This window comes from Centruroides sculpturatus, unplaced genomic scaffold (assembly GCF_000671375.1).
Source record: "Centruroides sculpturatus isolate CEXI.00-Female unplaced genomic scaffold, Cexi_2.0 scaffold8, whole genome shotgun sequence".
Lineage (NCBI taxonomy): Eukaryota > Metazoa > Arthropoda > Arachnida > Scorpiones > Buthidae > Centruroides > Centruroides sculpturatus.
Window position 1 is genome coordinate 1,086,875 of NW_019384535.1, and position 23,184 is coordinate 1,110,058.

Here is a 23,184-nt window from a genome sequence, read left to right on the forward strand (position 1 = left end):
ACTATTTTCATACTTTTTCAGTTAACAGTTAAGCCTATTTTGTAATATAATACAAAGAGCATAATAGTAATTTCTTAACAAGAAAATAAATATCTCAAGAAAGAAAATAAAATTAAAAGTAAAATAATTTGAAATGTTTGTAAAAACACAGGTGTAAAAAAAACAGAATCAACAGTGCTATTAACCCAGAATCAATCATAAATTAAAAAACAATTTTTTAAAAATAATAATAATATACTATAATAGTGAAACATATGTAAAAGATTGTTTAAGAAAATTTTATTTTTTCTTGTATTTCTGTTACAGCCATTTTTCCAATATTTAAAAAATATTTTTTAGAATTTTATTATGACTAATTTATGCACATTTATTGAATTCTTTATTATTTCATATATATATGTTACTGTAAATGCTCGAACTATGGTAAATCCTAAGATCTTCCAGTAAAACCTAAGATTTACCAAATCTTTGTGGTAAAAGTCCGACATGTTCTGCGATCATCGCTAATTTCGAACTTTTACCAGCATTTACTCGGTATATCTTAGGTTTTACCTCAGAGACATGGTAAATGTTGAAAAAATAGTCCCCGCTTTCCGCACCGTGTCGCCGCCTCATTCCATTGTTTGACACAGAACACACACTTTAATTCTAATCTTGTTTGAGATTTCGTTGTCTAAAAGTTATTTATGAATCAAGATGAGTATGAAACGGAGATTTTATGAAATAATGGACGAGCTCATTGCAAGCAAGAAAGATGATAACTTTTATCTTAATAGGGACAAATAAGCAGTGTTTGGAGGAAGTAAAAACTGCAAAGAAAATGAAACAAGCTGTTCATTACAGGCGTATAAAGCGTTACGAAATTTCAACTATAGGCGGCAAAGAAAAACTAATTGTGCTTATGAAGGAGGAGGATGGAGAAATAAGGTATTACATTTGTTACGAGGACTTATTCAACATTCTCAAAGAAACGCATGTTGCTGTTGGCCACGGTGAAAGACACGGATGTTTAAGGAATGTAACCGCAAGTATAAAAATGTAACAGTTGAGGCTACTATGACATATTTGAAGCTATGTCAACTTTGCCAAAAGAAACAGAAGACTTTGAAAAAGGGCATTGTCGTCAGACCTATACTTCACAGTGAAATGAACTCACGCTGTCAGGTTGATCTAATAGATCTACAAACTACACCAGATGGAAATTATAAATTTATTTTAGTTTGCCAAGACCATCTTACCAAATACGTGATCCTTCGTGCGCTTCAAACTAAACGCGCCGTAGAAGTTGCACACCATCTTTTGGATATTTTTATTACTTTTGGAGCGCTGAGCATCCTTCATTCCGATAATGGTCGAGAATTCTCTAACCAAGTTATTGAGAGTTTATGCTCCATGTGGCCGGATGTAAAAATTGTACATAGAAAGGCAAGACATAGCCAAAGTCAAGGATCAGTGGAGCGTGCTAATCAAGACATAGAAAATATGTTGAGCACGTGGATGGAAACCAATCAGTTATCAAAGTGGTCAAAGGGTTTAAGATTCATCCAGGCAATGAAAAATAGAGCATATCACGAGGGAATCAAATGTTCTCCCTACGAAGCAATGTTTGGCTGTTCAATGAAAATAAGCCTTGCAACTTCGGCAATCCCTAGTGATATGATTAGAGTTATAAGATCTGAAGAAGATTTAGAGAAGTTGTTGCATTCGCATGACAATATGGAACAAAATAATGATGTCGAAAATGCAATCGAACAGGACAAGGAAGAAAGCATTGTTGAAAATGAGTCAGAAGGGGATATAGATAATAGCACTCTCAACGATAAAACACAAGAAGATGAAATGATTATTACTGAGAAAATGAAGGCAAAGCAAATAACCAATGATTCCAATGTAACGATTCAGAGACAGAAAACATGATTGAGTCTCAGGAAGTTCTTGTAATAACTATAGAGCCAATACCAAAAAAGATAGAATCTGTAGTGACTATAAGAAACAACACAAAATTGAATTTGGAAAAACAAGCTGAAAAAATGAAAGCCACGTCTGTTGATAAATATTCAAATGTGAAAATTGGCCAAAATGTAAGACTGAAAGTGCCTGAAATTGACAAAGCTAAAACCGACCCGAAAAGCTTTATTGCAGTTGTAATAGATGTAAAGGACAAGTTTTACCAACTAGGTACCAAAATTGGAGTGCTAAAGCAGCTTTATACACAAAATTAATTTACCTCATGCCCTGAAGACTTTATCAAGATAGAAGAAGTTGTTAAAAATAAAGAAGTAAGTCTTCGAGAAGTTATTGCAAAATTGTCTTTGACCGGAGGACAAGGTTTCAAGAAATGCAACTGCCTAAAAAATTGCGTAACAAAGAAGTGCACTTGCAAGTCATCAGGATTACTTTGTAATTCTAAATTCCATGATAGCTCTCCATGTTGTAACAAGTAAAATCCTTTTTTTACTTTTATTAAATGACAATGAATACCAAATGATTAGAAAACATACTGTGATTACTGATTAGCTTAGCCGGGTAGGCTATTATATTATTTTTTACAAGATAATTTAATTTTTGTTATGTTAAAAAAGTATTTTTAAACTGTTTCACTAGTTATTAATAAATAGGACTTAGTAAGTTTATAATAATTGCAATAAATGATTATTAAAATAATCATAGTTTTATTTCCAAAACCAACATTTACTAACCATCTTTAGTAAAACCTAGCATGTACCAAATTCTAATGGTAAAAGCCCGGTAAATCATCTCACTTTATAAAAATCCTTACATTTACCAACTCATGTTGGTAAATTTGAAGATTTACAAGTAAAACCTAGGATTTACCAATATATGGGCTTTTACAGTAACATATATATATATATATATATATATATTATATNGTAATATAGTTGTTTTTATATATAAAAGACTGTTTTTCTAAGTAATCTAGAATCTAGCTGCAAGGACCCGCTTCGCTGGGCAAAAAGTAACGATAGTGAAGATTAAGATAATTACATTATAGCCAATCATACCCGTTTTCACAGAATGCAAGAATTAGGTCCCCTGTTTCCAGACTAATTAGAGAATTTTTACATAAGTCTAAAAATATGTTCGATTTCCTGCAAAAAACCGCCTGTAAATCTTGCATGCTGCTTTATATTAACACTTCCTTTGTTACTCAACACTTCCATTGTTGACATTTCCACTGTTACACATCTTCAAAGTCAACCACTTTCAACTCCATATGCAAGAATTAGGTCCCCCGTTTCCAAACTAATTAGAGAATTTTTACATCCAGTCAAACGAACTATTTTCAATTTGATCAATTTTCTGGAATGTTTACAATCGTTCTATAATCGAACCAATTTAAATTCAAATTTAAAACAGTTCAAACATTTTTAAAATCGAAATAGAAAATCTTCAAAGTCAACCACTTTAAACCCCATATATCCCACACTCTTATAGCTATCGAGATGCAACCACCATAGTGCACGAATGGAGACTTGGGGCTACTACCACATACAAACACCATTCATGTGGGATGTGTAGTTTTGTCTGAAAAGTGAAATATAGGAACACACACATCCATTTTAATATATATATATATATATTGTGTAGGTATAAAAGATTTATTAAAAAATACAAGATGTACTTTGTATAAAATTTATAAGGGTCATTTGTGTTTTATTTTGTTGTTAAATTTTTAATCTTAAATGCCAGATGAAAATAATTATGGAGAATAGTAATCTTTATTAGTTAAATTTTATTAAACTATGATATACTTCTTTATAATGTATTGATAAGCAATTACAGTTGACCCCCCCCATAACACGGTAGATATGTTCCTGTTTTTATGAATCCAGCTTCTAGGAGTCCAGCCAATCACAGCCCGGCACGTATGCAGTTTACGGACTACGGCTGTTTGAAAGGTTTCTTCCATAAAATTAATCGATTCTAGACTAATTTGACTCAACATTTCCAAAATACGTATAATTTTTTGGGAATAATCCATATAAACTATGCTATAAACAAAAAATTGTAGGATTACTTACCGAGTATGCACCGTTCGACTATGCCGTTGCTTAAGCTTGTTTTCGTCATGGAGATTGTCATCAAATGGCGCTCATGTGCTTCCTGATAAATTATTTTTTTTGCGAAAAAGTCGCTGAACTTTGAAGACATCATTAATATAAATATAATTTTTATGGACGTTAAATAATAAATAGTTTTCGATTGGTCCGCTGCTCATTTAAACTCAACAGTTTGTGCAATCCTGTCGCGACACAAGTTGGCGATGACGTTTTACAGAATTATAGGAGTTTTTTTAGCATGTTTGTACAAATACTGTCGCAATTTTTTCATCGTGATATAGGAATCTGAACTATAGGAACCCGTGTTATGGGGGGTCGACTGTATATCAGATATTAGAGTGGAATAAATCCACATGTATAAGATTTTTATAATAATTATAATAATTTGTATATGAAAAATAAAAAAATTTGCATTACCATGTGTCAATTTGAATACTTCCCATTCTTGTAACAGCACATCTCTATATGAAATGCTGTCTGCACTTAATGCTGCAGATAGTAAAATTACTAATATATATGTTGAATATGCTGCTGCAATATTCATGCTGAAAAATATATCAAAATATATAATAAATATTTAATTAGACACTTTAGAATATTTTTATTCTAACTGAACATTTTAAGAAATTTTCATGTGATATTAACAAACTTCTGTTGAAAACAGAATCATTTGATTTTATTGGAATGTAGCCAGAAATTTCTGAATGTGGATAACCCACAAGGCTGATGGCCTGAGTAGACCTAGCACAGGTTGATAGATTACTGTAAAAATACAATAGCCCACAATTACTAACAACAAATTATTGTTTAAGAAGTACCATATCAGTAAGGCAACTCCTTACATGATATATGCAAGCCATATGCAAACCAGTGGTAATTTATGCTCAATAAAAAAAACAGAAAAGGCCAAAATATTGAATTTTATTCTTAACTGTGTGACTTTATATAGCCAAATATTTAAGTCTGTTTTTCTGTTTTATTCAATGGTCAACTCTTGTGACATTCTTGTTTTTTTTTTTTTTTTTTTTACACTGTTTACTTTTAAACTTGGGTGGGTTAGTGGCTGACAAAGAATGAGGGGTGGAAGAGCATTAGTGTGGGAAACATGACCTCTTGTCACCCCACTTGGCTACATTCCTAATTATATTATTGAGGATACTATTAATAGTGTGTTTTAATTTAATCATTTAATGAAATAATTAACAAAAAAAAATTAATTTTTTATTAATTTCACTGGAAATTAGTATAATCTATAATAAACTGGATGTACTTCATCTAAACAACAATCTACAAATAACCAGTATCCGGCATGAAATTCTTTAAAAAATCGGCGAACATTTTTCGATTCCCCTCCTGGGATCATCTTCAGGCTTATTTTTATACCTTCCTTTATAACTGGATTCTTTAATTTGAATGTTTTTAAAAATTTAAAAGGAACGTATAAAAATAAGCCTGAAGAAGATCCCAGGAGAGAAATTGAAAACGTTCACCGATTTTTAAAGAATTTCACGCCGGTTACTGGTTATTTGTAGATCGTTGTTTAGATGAAGTATATACAACCTGGTGTGGTGAGAAACTACATTAAACTGGATGTTTTTCATAATTCACTAGTGAATTATAAAACACATCCAGTTTATTATAGATCATTATATTTAATGAATTCAAATGGCATTCATTAATATTCATATTTAGCAATTATTTAAATCAATTTAATATCATGCATTTTTATAGCTGTAGTGTTAAGGAACATATTACAGAAAGCATATTTGTAAACTTCTATTTTTGTATCAGCGAATCAGTTAATATCAGCAAATAACCTAATTATCAGATAATCTCATTTTGTTTTCTTGAAATGTATACATACTAGCAGATGAGTCCAGCAAAGATTAAGATTATTAGATTATTTTGTACTTCTAACTCTTCTATTTTATTATAGTATAGTATTTGATTTAAGTGCCCAATTTAACACATTTTAAAAATTCTTTAAATTGTATACAGTAGAGGAATAATGAATTTTTAAAATGTGTTAGATTGGTCACTTGGCATGATAAACCCTTACATAAGATAATCTTTGTAGTTATATAAATCAAATACTGTAATATAACAAGCATTAAAACGAAAACCATATAGGAAGTTTAGTTATTTCAGCCTACCATTGTCACATTTATCATGATACTCAGATGGTAGAAAATGGTACAAATTCAATGGTCAGGTAGACAGGAATTGAAAATATATCTTAAATTTTTCAGATTTCATAATATTTTCTAATGTTAACTCTAAGAAACTGAACCATTCACAGCCAAGCATCAAACGGTAATTTGCCAACAAATCAAATTTCGGAAAAAAACGGACAAAATATTTAAACTATGATTTATGAAAATGTCAGTTAATTTCTTTTTTCAAAACAATTGTGATCTATAATTTAGTTTTTCTTTGTTACCAATAAAACAAATATTCAAACAAGTGTAAAATATGCATAAAATTTCAACAAGCTTACAAAAGAAACTATGTACTGTACCAAAAGGAAATTTGATAAATATATGTTACTGTGAATGACCAATATCTGGAAAATGTCAACATTCTCTGGTGAATGTCAGCATTCACACAGTCATTTCGTGTATGTACGAAATATTTGCTAAATATCATTATTTCTCACTTACACCGGCAAATATCGACATTGAGCATGCACTGATGGTGAATGTTGAATATAAATATTTTTATTACGTTAAGACAAAAATGCAACTTTTTAATGTCAAAATAGGAGAAAATTTAAGTAACAGCACATGTAAATAAACTGTTGAACCTAAAACAAAAAGTACATTCTTAATCAGAAAAGAAAAGCAATATGCAATAGTAAACTCGTGATTAACGTTATAAAATCTTATAACGTTAATCACATAACGTATATTATGTGATTAACGTTATAAAATCTTATTTATTGCAACAACTTAAACTGTTATGGCACTTTGAATTGCACAAGAGTCCCTTGCTTTTACAATTGCATTTATTCGTGGAAAATTTCTTTTTGTAATGACAGCGTGTATAGCCTTGCTCTCCACTTTTTGAATTAGCTGCTGCAGCTGATTCTCTTGGCGATATTTCTTAAGAAATTTCATCTATGGAAAGTAACTTTTCTTTACAAATCAGGAACTGATTGTGGGTATACAGCTGCTTGAGGGTACCATTTTTGTTTGCTAATTTATAAAAGTCAAAATTTTCTATTCTAATTACAACCGCCAATACATTTCGGGCATCTGCACGGCCACGGTTGACATCAAGGACTTATATTCTTATGGAATCACCAATTTGAGCAGAAGGAAATTGCAAAGAATTTGGCAACAGACTGTTTCCTCTTTGTTGGCATTGGCTTCTCGGGTGTCGTTTCGACCTCCACCAAAGTTTGTGTGTGCTTGTCGACATACACCGGCGACTGTTCGAATGTATAATAATATAACCAAATATTCGGTCTTTCACTGACGTATTTTGTATGTGTCGACATTCACCGGAGAATATCGACATTCTCTAATTTCGGTCTTTCACAGTAACATATACAGTGGGTGATCGGTTAACGAACATAATCCGTTCCAAGACTTTGTTTGCTATCCGAATTGTTCATTAACCGATTATCGATTTAACATAGGTTTCTATGGGAATTTGATTAATTCGTTCTGGAGACCCCCCAAAAATAAAAAAAGTATATACTTTTTTACTACATTTATTCATATGTAATAATAAAAATACGTATATACACGGTCTTGCATTTTTATTAGTCATGTTTTTTCTGTTTGTGGGGGTTAAAGAATCTATCCAATGTCAATTGCTTTTCTGTCTTATTCATGATTTTTCAGAAGTAATTAATAGCATTGTAATTGTAGAGATCCCTAGGCCTATTAACCTCAATTTGGTTTGGATGCCATTTTAAGACCGTTGTTCTGGCATCTTCCTACTTCTTCAAAAGATCTTTAATAGCAGATATCGGCATAAATCCGCATTTTCAGTAGAAAACGTAAAAGAATTGTTTCTGTCAGAAATACAAAAGGCTGGAATTACAAGGGAGAGTTTCAAAGTTCGGGGGAATACTATCCGATCAGTATATACTGGGTAGAACGTCGATGTTGACGTCTCCCGCGCTCCGAAAAGTTTCGAATTGTTGCCTGAAGACAAAGGAAGACCAATCGGTATTCGTTATTTTACGTCGCTTCTTGTATTTGTTCAGTGAAGTGTTCATTATCCGAACATATGTTCGTTGTCCGATCATAAAAATCTTTCGCGAAAGTGTTCGTTATCCGATTTGTTCGTTAACCGATCTGTTTGTTAACCGATCACCCACTGTATATCAAATTTCTTTTTGGTACAGTACATATATATATTAAATCAAATTTACATAAATCATGTAGCAATTTTTTGGAATCAATCTCTCATATAAAATAAGAAAAAGTTATAAATACAGGATATAAATATTTTTGTTTTAATTTTATAAAAATAAAATTACAGTACTCTCTTTTGTTCTTGAGAGTATTCTTGAAAAATTTTTTTTTTTTTTTAAATTAAATTTCCTACATTATAAGATCATCAAATTTTTATGAATAGGTTAGATCATTAATTTATATTTTAAATCTAGTATTAAAAAGTATCTGTACAATTGCTATTAATTAATAATTAAAGTTGGATAATCTATTAAAACATTTTTTTAATTATTTAAAAAATTGGCATCTTCATAAGTAAATTCTTCAATTATAGTTCAAAAGCCATCTCTTTATTCAATAGACAATGTATCTACAGTTAGTTTACAACTAATTTTTCTAGTTAAAACTATTTTCATACTTTTTCAGTTAACAGTTAAGCCTATTTTGTAATATAATACAAAGAGCATAATAGTAATTTCTTAACAAGAAAATAAATATCTCAAGAAAGAAAATAAAATTAAAAGTAAAATAATTTGAAATGTTTGTAAAAACACAGGTGTAAAAAAAACAGAATCAACAGTGCTATTAACCCAGAATCAATCATAAATTAAAAAACAATTTTTTAAAAATAATAATAATATACTATAATAGTGAAACATATGTAAAAGATTGTTTAAGAAAATTTTATTTTTTCTTGTATTTCTGTTACAGCCATTTTTCCAATATTTAAAAAATATTTTTTAGAATTTTATTATGACTAATTTATGCACATTTATTGAATTCTTTATTATTAAATATATATATGTTACTGTAAATGCTCGAACTATGGTAAATCCTAAGATCTTCCAGTAAAACCTAAGATTTACCAAATCTTTGTGGTAAAAGTCCGAAATGTTCTGCGATCATCGCTAATTTTGAACTTTTACCAGCATTTACTCGGTATATCTTAGGTTTTACCTCAGAGACATGGTAAATGTTGAAAAAATAGTCACCGCCTTCGCTCGCCACATTTCATCGTTTGACACGTTAGAACACGCACGTTAATTCTAATCTTGTTTGAGATTTCGTTGTCTAAAAGTTATTTATGAATCAAGATGAGTATGAAACGGAGATTTTATGAAATAATGGACGAGCTCGTTGCAAGCAAGAAAGATAATAACTTTTATCTTAATAGGGACAAATACGCAAAGTGTTTGGAGGAAGTAAAAGCTGCAAAGAACATGAAAAAGAAACAAGCTGTTCATTACAGGCGTATAAAGCGTTACGACATTTTGACTATAGGCGGCGAAGAAAAACTAATTGCACCTATGAAGGAGGAGGATGGAGAAATAAGGTATTACATTTGTTACGAGGACTTATTCAATATTCTCGAAGAAACACATGTTGCTGTTGGCCACGGTGGAAGGACACGGATGCTTAAGGAATGTAACCGCAAGTATAAAAATGTAACAGTTGAGGCTACTATGACATATTTGAAGCTATGTCAACCTTGCCAAAAGAAACAGAAGACTTTGAAAAAGGGCATTGTCGTCAGACCTATACTTCACAGTGAAATGAACTCACGCTGTCAGGTTGATCTAATAGATCTACAAACTACCCCAGATGGAAATTATAAATTTATTTTAGTTTACCAAGACCATCTTACCAAATTTGTGATCCTTCGTGCGCTTCAAACTAAACGCGCCGTAGAAGTTGCATACCATCTTTTGGATATTTTCACCACTTTTGGAGCGCCGAGCATCCTTCATTCCGATAATGGTCGAGAATTCTCTAACCAAGTTATTGAGAGTTTATGCTCCATGTGGCCGGATGTAAAAATCGTACATGGAAAGGCAAGACATAGCCAAAGTCAAGGATCAGTGGAGCGTGCTAATCAAGACATAGAAAATATGTTGAGCACGTGGATGGAAACCAATCAGTTATCAAAGTGGTCAGAGGGTTTAAGATTCATCCAGGCAATGAAAAATAGAGCATATCACGAGGGAATCAAATGTTCCCCCTACGAAGCAATGTTTGGTTGTCCAATGAAAATGGGCCTTGCAACTTCAGCAATCCCTAGTGATATGATTAGAGTTATAAGATCTGAAGAAGATTTAGAGAAGTTGTTGCATTCGCATGACAATACGGAACAAAATAATGACGTCGAAAATGCAATCGAACAGGACAAGGAAGAAAGCATTGTTGAAAATGAGTCAGAAGGGGATATAGACAATAGCACTCTCAACGATAAAACACAAGAAGATGAAATGATTATTACTGAGAAAATGAAGGCGAAGCAAATAACCGATGATTCCAATGTAACGATTCAGAGAGATACCGATTCAGAGACAGAAAACATGATTGAGTCTCAGGAAGTTCTTGTAACTATAGAGCCAATACCAAAAAAGATAGAATCTGTAGTGACTATAAGAAACAACGCAAAATTGAATTTGGAAAAACAAGCTGAAAAAATGAAAGCCACGTCTGTTGATAAATATCCAAATGTGAAAATTGGCCAAAATGTAAGACTGAAAGTGCCTGAAATTGACAAAGCTAAAACCGACCCGAAAAGCGTTATTGCAGTTGTAGTAGATGTAAAGGACAACGAGTTTTACCAACTAGGTACCAAAATTGGAGTACTAAAGCAGCTTTATACACAAAATCAATTTACTTCATGCCCTGAAGACTTTATCAAGATAGAAGAAGTTGTTAAAGGTAAAGAAGTGAGTCTTCGAGAAGTTGTCGCAAAATTGTCTTTGACCGGAGGACAAGGTTTCAAGAAGTGCAACTGCTTAAAAAAATGCCTAACGAAGAAGTGCGCTTGCAAGTCATCAGGATTACTTTATAATTCTAAATGCCATGATAGCTCTCCATGTTGTAACAAGTAAAATCCTTTTTTACTTTTATTAAATGAACAATGAATACCAAATGATTAGAAAAAATACTGTGATTACTGATTAGCTTAGCCAGGTAGGCTATTATATTATTTTTTACAAGATAATTTAATTTTTGTTATGTTAAAAAAGTATTTTTAAACTGTTTCACTAGTTATTAATAAATAGGACTTAGTAAGTTTATAATAGTTGCAATAAATGATTATTAAAATACTCATAGTTTTATTTCCAAAATCAACATTTACTAATCGTCTTTAGTAAAACCTAGCATGTACCAAATTCTAATGGTAATAGTCCGGAAAATCATCTCACTTTATAAAAATCCTTACATTTACCAACTCATGTTGGTAAATTTGAAGATTTACAAGTAAAACCTAGGATTTACCAATATATGGGCTTTTACAGTAACATATATATATATATATATATATATATAATATTTTTTAACAGATAACATAATGCAAGAAGCATTCTGAAAAACTTGTAATTGTCAAAAATTTTTTATTACTTAACTATCATTGTTCAAAACACAACTAGCATATGTACAGTACAAAAACATATGTAAAAAAATAATATATAGTTTCTCTTCATATGTTTCACTATTTTCTTTTCTAGTATTATAAAGCACTGATACAGAATTATTTTATGTTAGTTGTGTTTTGAACAATGATTGTCAAAAACTTTTTATTACTTAACTATTACTGATAAGTTTTTCAGAATGCTTATTGCATTATGTTATCTCTCAGTCTCAGATCTTCACATTTGATATTATTATTGCAAAACACATGAAGAGAAACTGCCTAAATTCCTTTCTTAATCTTTTTGTAGTCCTCCTTTACTTTTTTCTAATGGAGTGATTTCATTATTGTTTTTAATGTATAAGCTGTACTTGTAACTTTGATATAATTTTAAAAGAATATTATTTTTAGTCAATAAGATTTATTCAGCTATCTTAAACACTGCTTTATGTCTTATCATTTACTGCATGGTTACATTTGAAAAACTTTGCTCATGCACATGTTTATATATAATTTTATTTTTTATTTAAAATATATAAAATCAAACTTAAATGTATTAAATTAAAATGTTTTATGATGATATTTTTTATATATATTGCAAAGTTTTGATAAATATACATGGAACTGCATTAATGCATGATCATACCAACCAAGGTTGGTGCCTTACCTTCTTAGAAGGACAGTGGAGTTGGTATACAAATGCTTTGACTCAGACTCCAATCCCCAGTTTATAATGATCCATTTAACTCTGACTCGTTTATTTACATATCAGTATACGATATAAACAATAAATATACTACTTATACATTATTTTTATCGATTAAATGCATGCAACTTGCAAGACATTTCATCATTGTCAATACGAATCAACAGACTACTTTTTAAAACCATAACCTTGATCCATTTTTATTGACTCCAACTCTCAACCCTGCTTTTTAGAGGCTTCATATGACTACTCATTACTAATACTTTTATTCTAGACCATAACTTATCTTTACCTATACAACACCTCTAAAGAAATAAAGCATTTTTGAGTCCCAAGTTTTAACAGTCCTGAATGTAGATTATTCTATCTACTTTGAATCATCAATAGTTTTTAAAGATTTTAATGTCTTGAAAAGTATTGAAGACTAATTCTTTAAAACAAAAGAATTTTTAAAAATTCTTCAAATTTGTAAAATCTGTGCAGAGCAGTTTTTGATGTAAATAATAATAATCACAAATAAAACAATTTACCACAACAGACCAGACATCACACTCATTGACAAACACAATAAAATCACATACAATATAATCATATCCATACAAGCTAATTTTTTCAGTGAATGTATTAAGTACACAGAACTCGCCCAGGAAATAAGGCATCTGTGGCGGATGGAAAGGGTGCTTATTGTACCTGTCGTTCACTCCCGTACAGGTATCATACCACACACACCACACAAAAGCCTGAGAACATTACAATTGAATAGAAATACATACATCACACTATAGAAGGCCACTATATTGAATACATGCCACATTGTTAGGAAATTCCCGAATACAGACACCGACACACTTATTTTAGTTTTTGGTTCCAATGCCTCGACTCTGGCCCAGCATAGTACAGCCACCGGTATCAACCAAGTATAACCCACTAAATACTGTATAATAATAATGATAAAATACAAATATAAATAAATAAGCTAAAAGAACAATTTCATTTTTTACTGATAAATCTAAAAGATACATAGATCTAAGTTAAAACTTAGCATTTTAATGCATTATAAAATTCATATTTGAAAAACTAATATTTTTCCCAATTTTGTTTGGAATTAGCAACCTATTTTATTAATATTGTTTATTTTATACAATGATAATTCAGTATCATTGAATATTTTAGATATACAGTATCTGAAATATAATGATCCTACAGTTTAAAATAACACAGGAAAAATTAATTTATTAAAATCAAACTAAATCAACAAAAGGATAAACAAATTTATATATTGCTTCATATATTTTTTCTATAAAGAAACTCAGATTTCTGTTAGAGATGACTAATTGGAAAAGATTTTATGTTGAAATTACATTTTAAAAAGTTATATCGTATTTATAATAACTGATGATCACAATTTCCTAGATTATTTCTAAAAGTAATTTTTTTATAAGTACTTGTTTATCAGTCTTTTGCAAAATGTTTTTTTTTTTTTTGTTTATTAACGAACTTGCTTAAGTAGCAGAATGACAGGAAATCTGAAGCTTTTCAGTCTACATAGTCTGTTAATTTTGAATGCTTGGATTATATGGTAATATAAGCATTCGAAATTTATTAACAGCATGAAAAATCCCTCTTTGGAAAAATTAAGAGTAATGAAAATTCGGGGAAAAATTAAAAAGAGAATTTCTTGAAAATTAAATTTTCGAATTTTCCATTTTCATTTTAGAATAAGTGAAAATTTGCTCTGATAACATGAAGAAATGATGGAAAAATTCAAAAAAATTTTAGTCGCACTTTTCAAAAAACGGCATCATAAAACTATATTATATTAAACTAATTTTAAATCAATAAAATCTTATTTCTTTAATTTAAAAAGAATTTCTCGTCCGAGGAACAAAACTTTCGGTAATAAACGTGAATAATTAGTTTCATTAAAATTAATTGATTTAAATGAGCCTTCACAATTAATTTAAATTGACAGTAACGAAAATAAATGAAATAATTAAAATCCTAACAAATAAGTCATGCATAAATTTTACCTTTTATTTAATATAATTGATCTTAGCTTCTATAAAAGTATATTAAAATATAAAATCGGAGATCCTCTCCCACCCAATTACGCAGATCGCCGCACTAAAGCATGTAATACTGAGAAATTGATAACGTTTCAATATATAGCCCGTCCGACCTACGTCACAATCATATGAATTGTCACGTGCTGGTTAATCACATGCCATAACAGGAAATGTCAACATCCCTTTAAAACGGTGAGCTATCTTCAGGTTTATTAAGAAAATTTGCTGGCTTAATATCGAATAATTGTGTAGAAATTTTAATTAAAATATATAAATATATATACTGCAGTTTTTTTTAATCTTATAATAGGTGGCAACAATGAAGAGTTCAAAGTAACATCGTAATCGTTAATTTAACCAGTCTAAATAAATAAGAGATTAATTTTTGTTATCGTAATAGTTATGACATGTTTCAATATTAAAATATAGATTTTTTTAACAATTAATATAAATTAGTTGTTACTATTTACTATTTTGTCTCATATACAGTACACGCAATAGGCTATGTCGCATATACACGCGACATAGCCTATTGCAGGGGTACCCAACCTTGTGCCCGCGGCAAAGTTTTGAAATAATGAAAAAAAAAAATTAAATGTTAAAAATAAAATAAAAAGTTGCCCAGTTTTAAAATCTTGCTAGATGTAGTGAGAAATTCGCTAAATTGGGCTACACTGACCACTGTAATTTATCACGCCTATTATAATCGTGTCTCCACGGATCTATATTGTATTAGTTGTAAACTCGTACCGTTGTCATCACGCGCTATCGTTGTGTTGTGTTTTTCTGTATATAAACATTTTACCTCAAGATCAGTAATCCCAGTAAAAAACAACGAATATATCATTTTAACAAAGATGGGGAAGAAGACTACCTTTTGTGTCGGTGGAAAAAAAAAAACGTCATTACAAAACCAATCGGAGTTCTTAGAGGTTAGTTATCCGTCTAAATCCGAGTCAAGAAAAAGAAAATTTAATTAACTAAAATCGGGATTATCTATCTACCCAGCAAGTATTTTTACCAGCCATGTAAATAAAAATAAAATATCGCTTCCTTTAAAATGTCTCATTTGTTGCCAAAACAAAAAATACCATTTTTAGAAAGTGAACTATTGGTACTTAAGGAAGCATCTCTCGTTGGAGCCGATTCGTTATTTGAAGGATTTTCTAATAAACGAGAAATTATTTCGGCAATATAAGAATTGCCGTTATCAAACAATACAAGTAGAAGAAGAATTCAGGGGATATCGCAATTGGCAGTAATGATAAGAATGGTATTCGGTGATTTTAGTATGAAAGAACTATTAAAGTTAACATCAATGCAAGATCGAACAAGGGGTAAAGATTTGCAAAAAAGGGCTGGCGGAATTACAATTTAATAAAATAAAAATTGCATTACAAATACTAGTGGTATCTCGCTTGCCGGATGTTCCAGGTGATTGGACTTGCGAGCAAGCAGGATACGACAAGTATTTGTAATGCAATTTTTATTTTATTAAGGGGTTAAGATATTTATAATATCTTAAAAATTACTCGGCAGAAATTAATATGCTTTTACACAAGTTATCAGCAATAATTACTGATGGTGGGCCGCAATAATGGATTCATTTCCCATTGCGAGAAAGATGAATCCTTTCCGAACTTTATGTATTATCACTGTATTATACATCAAGAATCATTATGTGCCAAAATGTTATCCTTTGAACACGTTATGAATGTTGTTGTTAAAGGATTTGCTCGAATTTTGTTAATTATTTGATCTCACAGATTGTTTAAAGCCCTTGTGGAAAAGAACGAATCTTCCCAAGCTGACCTTGGTTAAATAAAGACGAAGCACTCGGCCGACTTTTTTATCTTTTGGGAGAGAGAAAATTCCTTATTTCAAAAGGTCAAACGTTTGAACTTTAGATAACCTATAATGGTTGATGGCCTTGGCTTTTTAAATTGACATATGTGAAAAATTGAGCAGTTTAAACCTGGATCTCCAGGAAAAAAATTAACGTTAGCTGAAATGATTAGCTCTATAAAAGCATTCAAAGCCAAAATACAGTTTTGGATAAATAATTTGTCGAAAAATTCTCGTACACTTTGCAAGGATGAAAAAAAGTGACCGGTGAAAATAATTTTGGCCTAACATTATTTATTACTGGTCTTAAAAACCTTTTGGAACAGTTTGAAAGTAAATTCCAGAAATTTGCCATTATCGAACCCATGACTACAATTTTTGTAAATCCGAAACTGCTAAATCTATAGCAGAACTTCTTTAAGAAGAAGCATCAATAATTGAAGAAGCGATGTTAGATTTTCAAAATGACGTCATATTGAAATTTCACCACACGGATGACAACTTTTGGAATTTAGTTGATCATAAAAAGTATAATCTTTTGAAAAAAGGAACCTTCAAAATCAAATTCTGTTTTGGTTCCATATATTTACGCGAATCTTTATTTCCCCCACGAATATTATAAAATCAAAAATCAGATCTCAACTTACTAAATCAACATTGAAGATTGTTTGCGATTGGGATTATCGTGTTACACTCCCAACTGTGAGAAATTAGCGAACGAAATGCAGTGTCAAACATCGCATTAATTCGGCTTTTATAATAAATATATAATATGTTATAGTAAATATATGTTACAAAATGCGTGTTATAATAAAGGACATAATATATTTTTTTTTAAATCCGATTTGCGCCCGCCTATTGTATATAAGAGATTCGGATGTCAGAGTATCGTATGAAAAAAGTTATCCGAATTTTATCGTTTATACGAAATTTCAAACAGATATCTTGTTTGAAATTTCAATAAAATATTTTTATTCGACAGTTTTAGCCAACAATTTAAGACTATATGTAGGCCTCGTATTGAATGACAGAAAATTCCACGTTATAACGCACTGAGAACATCATTTTGCAATTTGTCCTCCAATGTAATTTTATGGTCTCAATCGGTATAATAAATGCGATCAATAGTTTTCTTCTATATAATATAAATCTCGATATAACCATATAACCTTAATGTATTATAATTATCAGGGCCGGATCATCGCATAGACAAATGAGGCAAATGTCTAGGGCCCGGTTTTTAGAAGGGCCTGGTCAAACTGTATTTTGAAAAACTAAAATTTACTGTTGTATATTAAATATTTTTTATTAATAAAAATTTAAGATATGTTTTAGTTTTTCATATTATTTAGTTTTGTTTTATTTATTGTTTTATATGTTTTGTGTACTCTATTTCTTGTGGGAGAGAGAGGAGGCCCGGCAAGATGAAAATGTCTAGGGCCCCAAAGTGGGTTAATCCGGCCCTGATAGTTATTATTATTATTTTTTTAATATTGTCATCCCACTATTTTCTGGACGATACTAAAAACTGATTAAAGTTTTAACGTAAGCATAATTTTTTTAGGGTCAAGAATAAAAAAATGACGAGCAATTTAAAAATGGCATGAAATCAACATGAAGAAATTGAACACATGGGAAATTATTTTTATAAAATTCTTTGTCATTTTCTCAAAAACTACTAAAGTAAGTTTTATATAAAATTATAATACAGTATTTGTAAATTTAAAATAACTATTTTAAAAGATCAACAGTAATAAAAATGCTTCAGATTTTTTAAAAATTGTTACATTTTTAGGTAAACATTTTTACGGATATATTAATCCGTAAAAATGTTTTTCTTTTTATTTCTAAATTCAAATATTTTATAGCGAATCATTTATTTTTCGTCTTACGATTGTAATTAGCCTAGTCGTAAATAAATTTAAATAGTTGATTATTCCCACAGGGTCACAATCAATATCGATGCGCTTTGGTTGCGTATATTATTTTAAAATTTAATTTTTAAAAATTCAAGAAAATTAAAGAAGAAATTTATTTTTAAAAATGTAAAAAATAACAATTTAAAAAAATTCTATATTATGACATTAAGTCATTTAAGCTTGCATTTGTTCTGTTCTGTTACCATAAAGTGCTTAGAGTTTTTTTTACAAGTTTAAAAACATCGACTTTGCAGAAAATTGATTTAAGCTATATAAGTTAGCATCTATTTTTTATATGCATTTTTGTACGTGGAATTGCGCATTGGTCGATGACTAAAGCATTTGTGAATTACAGTAACAAATGGTTCACGGGATGCTATTATGTTACGACTTACACTTTAAAATGTACGATATTATTAATTGGTAAAATAACTTTATACATAAAAATGAAATTAAATGAGTTGGAATGAAAATACACGATAAAATATATTTTAAATACCGTCGTTCTTGTATATAGCACAACGGACTAATAGATGGAAACGATGGTCACTTTTTCGCTTTGGACTCTCCACTCTGTGTCCACTAAGAGGAACTTTTATTTTCTATGTCCATGGTGGATTCGGCCAGACGGCCGGGTGGTGAAGGATGGGCCCAGGCGTATCCGTGAAAAATTTCCTGAGGTTTTTCGACTTAGTCAGTCCGGAATCGATTCCGCTTCTCCACAACGGTATGCCGTCTCCTAGGTCGCTCGGCCAACCGACTCTCCGTTAGTACGTTAACGTGTATTGTTTACATTTATTCGTGTAAAAATATTTTGTTGCGAATTCTAAACTGAAAATATTTGGTTTTAATTGTTTTTCGTATCAAACGTAGGTTCGATAGCATTTACGACATGGCTGGATGGCCGCAGTTAATTTAATAGAGTAACTACTTACCAATACAAAATTTTATTGAATTTTAATAAAAGAAGTATGTGAAATCGCATATACAGGAATACCTTTCTCAGTGCGATATCATTTAGTGCGGGATTCGCTATACTGCATTTTATAATATGCACCAGAGAATTCACATAATGCGGAATGATATATTACAATGCAGTCACTGCCAGCCTAATATGTACAATAAGGAATTTATTATTCCTTTTTTCGTTAAAATGTAGTATAAAAATGATAAATAGTCCATTTTAAATGCGCTGTTATCTTATAAATTTATTTTAATAAGAATTTGCGTATCATTTCAGAAAATTTGAGAGAAATTGACCTATGTACGAAGTTGAGATTTGGCAAAATTGCTAGTGGAATCACAAGTTAGTCTCATCCCGTTACCTTTCATTTCGCACAATTTGGGCATTTTTAAGCATAGTTTTAAAACTTGCGCTTTTCTTATAATTTTAAATAACGATCCAAATAAAGAACAGCATTAACACACGAACAGTAACGAACACAATTTGATCAATCGGGAGCTTCGGCAGAAAAGGAGGGCCGAGTCCTAACGTTTTATTAAAAGAGAAAAATTATAAAAATTTACATTTAATAGCACGTTTTTATTTCTTCCTTTTGTCGCTTTTTGTGTATTTTATGACTCATTATTAAGTCAATTCTAATCATTCTTTAAGTATGTAAAAAAGTAGCTTTTCCAACAAATAATCATTTTTCCTATTACTACTGATTCAATTACAGTAGTACAGTAATTTTCTGAAGTGTATTTACTGCATTTCCGTGATTATCATTACTTATAATAATTATTATATATTGTAATATTTTTACTTTTGCCGAATGAAAAACATGTTTTTAGATTTAGTGTTCTCGCAATATCTGAGCTTAATCGAATGTGATGATATCAATTATTCAATCTTAGCATTACTATACAATTTTTAATTTAGATTAAAACCTAATAACATTAAATGGACGCGAGGTGACAAGCCGTTACTTAAGTAAACCGATGACGTAAGCTATTTTACGTAAAACCGACCGCTTCGTTAGTTTACTTAATATTGAAGAATTGTATAATTAATTTAACAATTAATTACAAGCAAAATTGTTTTATCTGTAACACTTAGACAAATAAGTTTTGTCAGTTGTTCGATTTAATAATCCTTTTAAGCGTTGTAACACATGTAAACGTAATATTTGTGATGAAATTTATAAATTGATGTTTTATTAACTTCGAGCTTTATAAAATTGTCATTTCATGCCTGTTTTTTATTTGGTCGCGCTCGTGGCATTTCTTATATGAAAATAGTTAGTTACAACTGTATTGAAAACAATTTAAAAAAATTGAAATGAATCATTCGTTTATAGTTAATCCTGACAATTTATAGTCTCGAATTTTATTTACATTTTATTACACTGCAGTCATTTTATTAAAAGGCCATAAGATAAAATATTTTCTGGACTGTAAGTTATAAAATCGACTTCTTGGGTTTCGCCTATCAGGTAAAAGTGTTCTGTTCGATTGATCACTTTTTATTAGGCTTTCTCATTGCTTGTCCCGGGATTCCGCGATAAAAGTGAACTGTTTCCCGGGATAGAATCAATTATTTTACGAATCAATATTAATTTCGAGATATCTCGAAATTAAATGATATAATTATTTTTCATTTTTTAAGTAATTTTAAAGTTCTGTATCATCCAAAATCATATTAATAATGCTGTGTAAGATATATAATAAAAATTACCTTCGAATTACGTAGAAATTTTCACGAATAGAGAAAAATTTATTAAATTGTGCTAGAAACTGCATACAACAACAACAAAAATGCTTTGAATCGAGTTAAAAATTAAAAATTGAATTTAGATCAAACTTCTAACTTAGAAGATAATTATTTTTCATTTTTTAAGTAATTTTAAAGTTCTGTATCATCCAAAATCATATTAATAATGCTGTGTAAGATATATAATAAAAATTACCTTCGAATTACGTAGAAATTTTCACGAATAGAGAAAAATTTATTAAATTGTGCTAGAAACTGCATACAACAACAACAAAAATGCTTTGAATCGAGTTAAAAATTAAAAATTGAATTTAGATCAAACTTCTAACTTAGAAGGTAATTTTCGTTTTTTAAATAAAATATAATACAAAATATTGCAAACTTTTATAAGATTTTAAAAAGCAAAGATGATCGATACTCCGATCACTCACTCTAATTCTTATTTTAGTAACGAAAAGTCTCGCTACCGAGAATGCCCTTTCCGATTCAATTGATGTGATTGGAATCGTGTTTAATGCATTTAAGAGAAGACAGATATTATGTGTTTTTTCACCCGTAGCCCGGAAGATTTCGAGTTTGTTTTCGAGATTGTAGTACTTCTTTCGCTCTCTAGTATTTTTGATTTGTCTACCTCGGCCGCTTTAATAGCGGCATCGAGCTTAGAGCTCGATAATTCGGCAATTCGTTTGGCTTTAATAATCGGGTTTACGAAGAAAAACTTCATACTCGCAGACTTTATACTCGTTTGTATCTTTGCCCAATTTGCGCAATCTGGCGTTACGCATTTATCGAAGCTACCGGGCGTGGTTAAAAATTAAGACGGCGTAAGCGCAATTATTCCATATATTACAAGTTCTGACAAGTAAAGAATTTTCAGAGCCCTGGCACAAATAAGCTACTTTTGATTATCGACCATTTGTGACATGCCATAACCAGCAAAAATTTAAAAAAAAAACTAATAGGCAGGTTTAAAATTAATAAATACAAATGTATTCTGACAGTGAATGAGTTAATTATGCTTTTTATTTGCAAAATTTCTTAACCTTAACACAAAATAAGAAAAAAAGTGAATTTTTAAGAAATTTGCGGGATTTCCCGGGTTAAAAAAACAACCGGAATCCCGTTTGAGAAACACTACTTTTTATGAATCAAGATTCTTAATCACATTATACTTTGATAAAACGATTAATTCTAAGAGTATATTTCACTAGAATGGCAAGATCATAAGCTAATGAATTAAGATTTTCATTAAAGTCAACGTGGTAGTTGCTTTAAATTAGGGCGGTAAGTGAAAATCTACATTTTATTGTATAAGGACGTGTGGAATAATTTGACGATGCGTTTCCGATTACAAAGGAAGCATTTGAGATTCTTCAACAGTTTATATTGTAGAACATTTGCTGCTACCCGGAAACGTTTCATCTATGTGCTAAATCGTTTCTTTACGCGTTTGCCACTCGCGATGGTGAAAATGAAAGATTTAGATCAGTCAATAATAGATATTTCAAAGATCGGAGTCTTCAAATAAACTGTACGACAACTAATTCCAGGCTGGAAGTGACTCTAGTACTAGGGTAGATCAGAATACTCTCCACGCAACATCTACTAGGTGGCTTTCTTCGGACCACAATATACCGAAAAAATTAGCATATGATAGACCAGGTGTGGTCAAACTTTTATCTCTTAGGGGCTACTTTTTTGGTAAAATATAGTCTGCGGGCGACTATGAATATGGGCAAACAATTTTAGGATTTTTATATGAGCGTGCGTTAACATTCATTTGCATTGTTCATCGGGATAAATACATACAGTATGGGTACGTTGCACAGACAGTCTATTATTGTAAGAATAAATTATCGAATTAAGATTTTTAAACGTTAATTTAAGTGAAAGCAAATTGTTCAACTTTAGCTTCGCGGGCTACTTTCAAAACCTTTGCGGTCGACCGCGGTCTACGTGTTGGCCATCCCTATGATAGACCCTACTAAAATTGCTCGTAATTAATAAGTCACATTCAGTGCCGGATTAAGCCTCTAGAGGGGCCTGAACAAATTTA

General features: G+C 30.5%; 2 protein-coding genes and 1 long non-coding RNA gene across 3 annotated transcripts in view; 2 read left to right on the plus strand and 1 right to left on the minus strand.

Annotated features, from left to right (window-relative positions):
- Window positions 1-14,766, minus strand: part of LOC111623202 (cathepsin L1-like) — a 62,220-nt gene extending 47,454 nt beyond the window's left edge. Inside the window, exons 1-2 of the mRNA XM_023365698.1 lie at window positions 14,616-14,766; window positions 4,500-4,627 (exon numbers count right to left, since the gene is read on the minus strand). Coding sequence (XP_023221466.1) covers window positions 4,500-4,626 — 127 coding nt within the window. The 5' untranslated portion in view covers window position 4,627; window positions 14,616-14,766. The remainder of the gene's footprint in view (window positions 1-4,499; window positions 4,628-14,615) is intronic.
- LOC111623207 overlaps window positions 1-23,184 on the plus strand; it is a 74,935-nt gene that overhangs the window by 48,645 nt on the left and 3,106 nt on the right. The window contains exon 2 of the long non-coding RNA XR_002756410.1: window positions 18,061-18,179. This is a non-coding gene — a long non-coding RNA (uncharacterized LOC111623207). The remainder of the gene's footprint in view (window positions 1-18,060; window positions 18,180-23,184) is intronic.
- On the plus strand, window positions 9,300-11,390 carry LOC111623200 (KRAB-A domain-containing protein 2-like). The gene has a single exon (XM_023365695.1). The coding sequence runs from the start codon at window positions 9,583-9,585 to the stop codon at window positions 11,353-11,355; it is 1,773 nt and encodes a 590-aa protein (XP_023221463.1). The 5' UTR covers window positions 9,300-9,582; the 3' UTR covers window positions 11,356-11,390.